The sequence below is a fragment of the Lepidochelys kempii genome, chromosome 8, assembly GCF_965140285.1.
Source record: "Lepidochelys kempii isolate rLepKem1 chromosome 8, rLepKem1.hap1, whole genome shotgun sequence".
Lineage (NCBI taxonomy): Eukaryota > Metazoa > Chordata > Testudines > Cheloniidae > Lepidochelys > Lepidochelys kempii.
Genome location: NC_136387.1, coordinates 45,580,685 through 45,589,494, shown reverse-complemented (window position 1 = coordinate 45,589,494; position 8,810 = coordinate 45,580,685). Strand labels below are relative to the sequence as shown.

Below are 8,810 nucleotides of genomic sequence, written 5' to 3'. Positions count from 1 at the left end.
CCTTCTGCCCCAGCCTGGAGTCCCCTCCCACATCCAAACTCCCTCCCGGAGCCCTCAACCCCCTTCCCCAACCCTGAGCCCCCTCCTGCACCCCAAATACCTCATCCCTGGCCCCAGCCCCGAGCCCCCCCCACAACCGAAGCCCTCACCCCCGTCCCGCACCCCTGCCCCCGCCCGGTGAAAGTGAGTGAGGATGGGGGAAGAGTGAGCAAGGGGGGAGGGGGATGGAGCAAACAAGGAGCAGGGTCTCGGAGAAGGGGTGGGGACAAGGTTGTTCAGTTTTGTGCAATTAGAAAGTTGGCAACCTTAGTTCTAGTCCCAGCTCTGCCACTGGTCTGTTGGGTGCCTTGCTTCCCCACTCTGTGCCTCAGTTTCCCCATTTGTAAAATTGGGTTAAACAGAGCATGGGCTAGGTTGGGTAAAACGTCCCTCAGACCTTGGGAGGGATAGCTCAGTGGTTTGAGCATTGGCCTGGTAAACTCAGGTTTGTGAGTTCAATCCTTGAGGGGGCCATATAGGGATCTAGGGCAAAAATTGGGGATTTGTCCTGTTTTGAGCAGGGGGTTGGACTAGATGACCTCCTGAGGTCCCTTCCAGCCCTGATAGTCTATGACCTATGACTAGAACAGCATCAAGGCCCTGGAAAACTACAACCCCCAGCCTCCTCAGAGAGCGTTGGCCAATGGCTGCCAGCCTTAGGGCTGTAGCGATGCATGCTGGGATCCAGCCGAGAGCTACGGTGTCCCGCGGACTTGCTCACCCAACCTAGTCTTGGGCCACAAAACCTCTCACTTTCCCTCCCCGCCCATTCTCCATGAGCCGCCCCTTCAGTTTGCCCCGGCTCAGGAACTTTCACCTTCGGGGACCTCAGCCCCCACCAATCAGGGCTCAGCTCTCTCGGGGCGGCGCCCACAGGAAGCCTGAATATCGCTAGGTCAATACTGACAGGTTTCAGTGCTAGCCGTGTTAGGCTGCTACCAGTCGCCCGGAAACGTTTATCATTATGTTGTAACTCATTTTGCTTATCTGTACATTTTTGTTGTTACTTCTATTATTAATTCTTCTAAAGACGCTTAAATCGGTCCTGGCTTTGGGGAGGGCACCCCTGGTTCGCCGCTCTCTGAGAGGGAACGATGCCGAGAGAAGACTACAACTCCCAGGGTGCGAGGGTCTTTTGAAGAGGCCCTTCCGTTTTGTAGTCCAATCACAGTGGGAGTTCTGACTGCGGGCTGGGGATGGTATCAGTCAGTGGTCCCTCTGAGCCAATCACTGTGAGGGGTGGGAGGAAGCCAGCGAATGTGCAGGCCCAATTGTGTTCTGGCGACGAGTGGAGGCGTGGTTTATGTGAGGGGAGGTGACGTGACGCGTCTTCTTCCAGCTCAGCGCGTGAAGGGGGGGACTTGGGGGGAGGGTAACGGCTCCGCTGGGTCCGCTCGCGCTGCGCTGTCCTGTCCTGGAGAGCGCTCCGAGACGGGGGCAGCGGCGCGAGGCGGGTGGAAGTGTCTGAACCCCCAGCGAGGCTCCAGCCCCGGCCCTCCAGCCCCGACGCTCTCGTCCCCCTCGGCAGCAGGCGGGAGGATGCGCCGCCGCCTCCTTGCCGCGGGAGGCAGAAGGGGGAGACGATGAGGAAGCCGCCCCGCCGGCTCCTGGCCCTGGCTTCCTGCCTCTTCTTCTGCTCCCTTCTCTGGTGAGTGGGTCTCTGAGCCCGGGGCAGGGGGCTGAGCCGGGGGGAGCCCTGCCCCGGGCTGGTAGGGGCGGTGGTCTCACCGACCCCTCTTCATGCCGGACTCCGTGGCCACTCCGAGCACTCCCCCATCCCGAGCCCCTTCCCAAATGGAGCATGGGGGTCGCATTTGTTGTGTATGGCGGGCTCCCCCACTCCAGTGGGGCCCTGGCTGTGGGGCACGTTCTCCCTCACCTGTGCTGTGTATGGCGGGCTCCCCCACTCCAGTGGATCCCTATGGCACTGGGTATGAGGGGTGCCTTCCCTCACCCATGCTGTGTCTATTGCAGGCTCTGCCACTCCCATGGGGCCCTATAGCCCTGTATATGGGGGTTGTCTTTCCCCACCTGTGCTGTGTGCTGGGCTTTCCCTGCTTTTCCCTGGTCTTATAGCCCTGGGAATTAGGGGTGTCTTCCCTTGTGCTGTTTGGTGGGATTCTCCACTCCTGTGGGACCCTGTAGCCCTGGGTGTTGGAGGGTTGGGGTGGTCCCCCCCCCCCGTGCTGTGAGTGGTGGGTTCTCCTGCTCCCAGTCACCCAAGTTTCCAGAGGAGATTTTCTTCCAGTTAGTATCTCCTTCCTGTGGCTTAGATACCTCTTCCCACAAAGATCCTGTGCTGCCCCCATAATCTCCAGTGACAGGTGTATTGACTTCCCTTCTGCGGGACACTGCATCTAAATTGCTGTACCAGCAAGCAAATCCCAATAATCAACTCCCATGTATGCTGCATTCATGGTGGCAGGAGAAGCAATGTTAGTGTAATTTGGAAAGTGCTATGGGGCCTTTTAGGATGGAAGACCTTGTCTAATCACAGAATGGGATTGTCTCTCTGTTGCAGCCAGGGCTGAGCTTAATGGTTTACAAAGTGATTTAAGATCCTTGGTTGGGAAATATCTCTTCTACTCCCACCCATTGTGTGCTTGAGGTGACCAGGACCATCACCCCTAGTGAAGTAGTTGACGGTTGGGGTGTCTTTAAACTCCGTGGAATCCTGGGGATGACTTACAGCAATGTTTCTCAACTTTTTTGATACCAGGGACCGGCTTGCTGCCTTCCTGAACTGTCAGAAAAATCTCAGAGACCAGCACCGGTCCATGGGCCGGTTGTTGAGAAACACTGACTTACTGTATTAACTTTCATTTAGCTATCTCACTTTTCACTTTGGCTGAATATTATTGTGGTGACCATGTCCTTTGACAGGGCTAACATATTTTCTTCATAGCCTGTTTGTAAAGAATTTTGTGATCCTATGGCACCACCATCCTTTCAGGCACGTAATCTTAGTGTCTTCTTCAACTCTGCTGCCTCTCTAGACTGCACATTTAGGCCATTTCAAATTCTTCCAGTTTCTTTCTCTAATATTTTTGAAATCCAGGCTTTCTTCTAAATTCATATTACTAGAGCTGTCATCGAGGTCTGTGTCTTCCATCCAGGCTACTGCAGCCTTTTCCCCTCTGGTTTTCCTGACACCCATTTCCCACTGTGTGCCCCCTTACTCTTCAGATACATTGCAGCTAAAATAACCCTGTTTTGTTTTCTGATCATGTCACCCCCTTCATCACATCAAATGTCGTCTTGTCTTTAAATTTTAAAATTATGCACAACATAGCCTGTCAGGCCAGGATGTGAGACGCAGATCTGAAGACCAGTTTGCTCTCGATTATGCCAGCCTCTATTTTTTCCCACAGACACCTTTGTGCTTGCTTCTTTACACATGGAATGCACTCCCTGAACTAGTCTGTAAAACTTGTTCTGTTACCTTCCAAGTCCTTGAGGTCTACTTATGCTGTAATGCCTAAGATAAGGTGCCAACCAATAATGACTAGACAACTGACTCAAAGGGACTTTAAAATTTATTTTTAAAAGCTGTGTATATATATGTGGCCTGTTAATGTGATCTTGCTGTTTCCCTTGGCCTCGTTCTTCTGTTATTCCAACAGTGGCATCTTTTTCTAAATTATTGTAAGCTTTTGAGGCAGGGGCTGTCCTTCTGCTGTTTTTAAGTGCTATTGCTATGTAGAAGATAAAATAATCTTGAAGCTGCAAACAGAAGTAAATAGGAAGTAATAATACATCTAGAGAGAGAATGGTATAGACTTCACAGAAATCTGTGGAGAGGGAAGTTGGTAAATGCACACTCCATGTGGGGTTTTATTGAATGTTAATGGAAAGTGAGAGAATTTGGGGAGGGGATATTTCCATGTCTTCCTTTCCAATTTCATAAATAATTGAACTGAACTGACTTAGTTGCTTGCTTGTCACATTTCACATATGACTGCCAGAGGAGAGTCACTTTGTAGCCTCCTCAGATTGGTGCGCCCAAAACACCCAAGAGGCACGTGTTAGAAGTTCTTAAAGAAGTTGCAAACTTATGTTGAAGTAAGAGAATTTCTCTCTGTATATATTTTTGTTACCAGTCAATCTTGTAGACAGTATGAGCTCTTGAAAGTTATTGCCAGTGGATCATTGCTTTCCTTTTCCTCTGAAATCTATTTAATTTTGGTTACTTTTTTGAAGGATAACTGGTGATGCGGGATTCTCTTTTAAAAACAAATTACTACTTAAACCACTGAACTTGACTTTTTGAAAAATCTTAGAATAAAAAATCAATATAACATTTTTGTACTAAAGCTGTTAAGGGGATTCTCCACTTGAACAAACTACAAACATTTAGAGAATTAAGAGGGCAAGAATTAAAGGAACACCCTCAACGTTGTAAGAGAGTTGTGCGCAGAGTACTTCATTCTGTAACATTGTAAATATTTTGCTGCTTGTGAAAACAAACATTTTTAAGTATCTGTAAATGGACAGTGCACTATGATTAATAGCTGAGGGTCCAATCCTACAGTTAGCTCCATATGGGTGGACTAATGAGTAGCTCCTTGAATTGCATTTCCCCGGGGGCATGGGAGTCAGCCTGTGCAGTCAATTGCATGATTGGGGCTCAAGGTTTGTAACTCTACCAGAAAACATTGAGGCAAACTGTACTAATAGCTTAAAGCAGGGATCGGCAACCCTCGGCCTTTGCCGCTTCCTGCAGCCCCCATTGGCCTGGAATGGCAAACCGCGGCCAGTGGGAGCTGCGATCAGCCGAACCTGCGCACGCTGCAGGTAAACAAACCGCCCTGGTCTGCCAGCAGATTTCCCTGACAGGCCGCGTGCAAAAGGTTGCTGATCCCTGGCTTAAAGATTTCTAGCACAAATCTCTCAGCTCATCCCTTTTTTAAGGTTGTGTGGGGGGGTGGGGGGATTCAGGAAGAATCTAGCAAATAGTTCAAGTTGTTGGAAGATGAGAATTGTTATAACCCGTGTTTAAACAGTTAGTTGCCATTAGCTTTTCATACACAGATTTAACCTATTGAGCAAAACTGTATTGGGGTGTTTTAATGGTTTCCACAAGGGTTTTTTATCCATTAAACAATGAAGATACTTAATAAAAGTAGAATAATTTCTTCTTTCTTTCTTGCATACGTGCATTAATCTCCTCAGTGTCGTGTTTGGGGCTGATAACAAATTAAGTGTTCCAAAGCTGAAATTCATTAATAATGGAACAGGTTGTCCTCTTAAGTTCCCTGCATTTTAAGAATACAACTAGCTTCTTTTATTAGTAACTGTTATACAGAAGGTCACAGCAACTTTTATCTGTTCCATGGTAGAGTAAGGTTTCAGAGGAACAGCCGTGTTAGTCTGTATTCGCAAAAAGAAAAAAAAAAAAAAAAAAAAAAAAGAGTAAGAAAAGCTAGGATCCCTTCTTCTTGGTTATAAGAGTGCCAAATTCTGCAGATTACTGAAAAGAAATGTGCTGTTTCTGTATCATAAGGTAACTGTTAAATTTCACTCGATTTTAGTTTGAGAGAAACTTGCTCTGAGATTTTTTTTGTTACCTTTTGTTATCTCTAAAGCATTCAAGGATGGACACATTCTTCTGTCAGGCAAGGTTGTACTGTAGTTTCTGTCAACTTCAGCGGTAAAATTGCAGACTCTTTACTATCCCAACTTGCTCCAACACTCTTCTTGGTGTCTCTTTTTTTTTTAAATAGTCTAGATCAGTGGTTCTCAACCTAATTACCATTGTGGGCTCCATTCAAAAGTACTTGTATTGCCCTGTGGATGTGACATGGACCACAGTCCTGTGCTGATTAGGCTGCAGGTTGAGAACCGCTGGTCTAGATGTGGTAAGGAAATAAGATTGGTACAACTCTCATTCTTTTAAAATAGTTCTCTAAAGTGAACTTTGTGTTGGTAGAAGGTGCTGGTTGGGCAACAATAGAGATTAAAGTACTCTCTACAGAATGGCAGCACAACTTTCTCCAACTTTCAGTTGTGGTATGGACACTTGATGATGGGTAAGAAATCCAAGAATACTAACTCTCATTTCCTACTAGCCACCAAATAATCCTCTAATATTTAAGGGACACCTGCTTAGACTTCAATAAAATATGACTAAATTTCAAGTGTCTGCACACATGCCAGTGAGTTCTTATGACAAATGTTGTGGCTCTACAATCACATTTCCTCGTTATTAAAGTTTTTTCTATGAAAAACCTCCACTAACACTGCATGGCTGTTTCTACAGGGGAAAGTAACAATGACACAGACTACAAGAAATGATCAGATATACAAAGGAAACTAGGAAAGATCTTCTTCTTCTATTTCTGTTACCATGGTTATAATACTTTTAGCCCCTGTAGATATGGCTTGCAGCCATTCAGACTCTTAATCTCACTCTTTAATTGGACTTCCTTAGTTCTCCTAGGTCAGCTAGATAATTCCTGAGTTTGAACCAAAGTAAATTTTACTTGAAAGTGTTTTTACCTGTTCCAGCTGTGGATTCTAAGAAACCTAAAAGAATCTAGAAAAATCTCAACTTTGGTATTCCCATATTTCTTGTAACTTGGCCATTTGGGTACTCATTATGCACTTAACTTTACATTTGTGATCCTCTATAAACATGTATATTTATAGGGATAGTTCCTCTTTTAAAGATTACAGCTATCTTCTGTATTAAGTCAAAAAGAAAAGGAGTACTTGTGGCACCTTAGAGACTAACCAATTTATTTGAGCATAAGCTTTCGTGAGCTACAGCTCACTTCATCAGATGCATACTGTGGAAAGTGTAGATCATCTTTTTATACACACAAAGCATGAAAAAATGGGTGTTTACCACCACAAAAGGTTTTCTCTCCCCTCACCCCACTCTCCTGCTGGTAACACCTTATCTAAAGTGATCACTCTCCTTACAATGTGTATGATAATCAAGTTGGGCCATTTCCAGCACAAATCCAGGGTTTAACAAGAATGTCGGGGTGGGGGGGAGGGGTAGGAAAAAACAAGGGGAAATCGGTTACCTTGCATAATGACTTAGCCACTCCCAGTCTCTATTCAAGCCTAAGTTAATTGTATCCAATTTGCAAATGAATTCAACAGTCTCTCGCTGGAGTCTGGTTTTGAAGTTATAGGGCTTCTTTTCCATGGGTCCAGGTGATGAAGATGTCATCAATATAGCACAAGTAGAGTAGGGGACGTTAGGGGACGAGAGCTGAGGAAGCGTCGTTCTAAGTTGGTGTAGAGGGCTTCTACATCCATAGTGGCCAGGATGGTGTTATCAGGAAGATCACCGATGGATTGTAGTTTCCTCAGGAAGTCAGTGGTGTCTCGAAGGTAGCTGGGAGTGCTGGTAGCGTAGGGCCTGAGGAGGGAGTCTACATAGCCAGACAGTCCTGCTGTCAGGGTGCCAATGCCTGAGATGATGGGGCGTCCAGGATTTCCAGGTTTATGGATCTTGGGTAGTAGACAGAATATCCCAGGTCGGGGTTCCAGAGGTGTGTCTGTGCGGATTTGATCTTGTGCTTTTTCAGGGAGTTTCCTGAGCAAATGCTGTAGTTTCTTTTGGTAACTCTCAGTGGGATCAGAAGGTAATGGCTTGTAGAAAGTGGTGTTGGAGAGCTGCCGAGCAGCCTCTTGTTCATATTCCGACCTATTCATGATGACGACAGCACCTCCTTTGTCAGCCTTTTTGATTATGATGTCAGAGTTGTTTCTGAGGCTGTGGATGGCATTGTGTTCCGCACGGCTGAGGTTGTGGGGCAAGTGATGCTGCTTTTCCACAATTTCAGCCCGTGCACGTCGATGGAAGCACTCTATGTAGAAGTCCAGTCTGCTGTTTCGACCTTCAGGAGGAGTCCACCTAGAATCCTTCTTTTTGTAGTGTTGGTAGGGTGGTCTCTGTGGATTAGTATGTTGTTCAGAGTTGTGTTGGAAATATTCCTTGAGTCGGAGACGTCAAAAATAGGATTCTAGGTCACCACAGAACTGTATCATGTTCGTGGGGGTGGAGGGGCAGAAGGAGAGGCCCTGAGATAGGACAGCTGCTTCTGCTGGGCTAAGTGTAGTTGGATAGGTTAACAATATTGCTGGGTGGGTTGAGGGAACCGTTGCTGTGGCCCCTTGTGGCATGTAGTAGTTTAGAAAGTTTAGTGTCCTTTTTCTTTTGTAGAGAAGCAAAGTGTGTGTTGTAAATGCCCCATCATCTCAGGCATTGGCACCCTGACAGCAGGATTGTCTGGCTATGTAGACTCCCTCCTCAGGCCCTACGCTACCAGCACTCCCAGCTACCTTCGAGACACCACTGACTTCCTGAGGAAACTACAATCCATCGGTGATCTGCCTGATAACACCATCCTGGCCACTATGGATGTAGAAGCCCTCTACACCAACATTCCACGCAAAGATGGACTACAAGCCGTCAAGAACACTATCCCCGATAATGTCATGGCTAACCTGGTGGCTGAACTTTGTGACTTTGTCCTTACCCGTAACTATTTTACATTTGGGGACAATGTATACCTTCAAATCAGCGGCACTGCTATGGGTACCCGCATGGCCCCACAGTATGCCAACATTTTTATGGCTGATTTAGAACAATGCTTCCTCAGCTCTCGTCCCCTAACGCCCCTATTCTACTTGCGCTATATTGATGACATCTTCATCATCTGGACCCATGGAAAAGGAGCCCTTGAGGAATTCCACCATGATTTCAACAATTTCCATCTTAACATCAACCTCAGCCCGGTCCAGTCCACACAAGA

General features: G+C 46.7%; 1 protein-coding gene across 6 annotated transcripts in view; it reads left to right on the top strand.

Moving 5' to 3' along the window:
* The first annotated feature begins 1,372 nt into the window (after positions 1–1,372).
* SUCO (SUN domain containing ossification factor) overlaps positions 1,373–8,810 on the top strand; it is an 81,613-nt gene continuing 74,175 nt past the window's right edge. For 3 of the 6 annotated variants that reach the window (XM_073356311.2, XM_073356310.2, XM_073356309.2), the window contains exon 1: positions 1,375–1,687. In XM_073356311.2, the coding sequence (XP_073212412.2) occupies positions 1,623–1,687 (65 nt within the window). In that variant the 5' untranslated portion in view covers positions 1,375–1,622. Of the gene's footprint in view, positions 1,688–8,810 lie in introns of all 6 variants that reach the window. The other 3 variants (XM_073356313.2, XM_073356315.2, XM_073356316.2) reach the window with 3 other exon arrangements.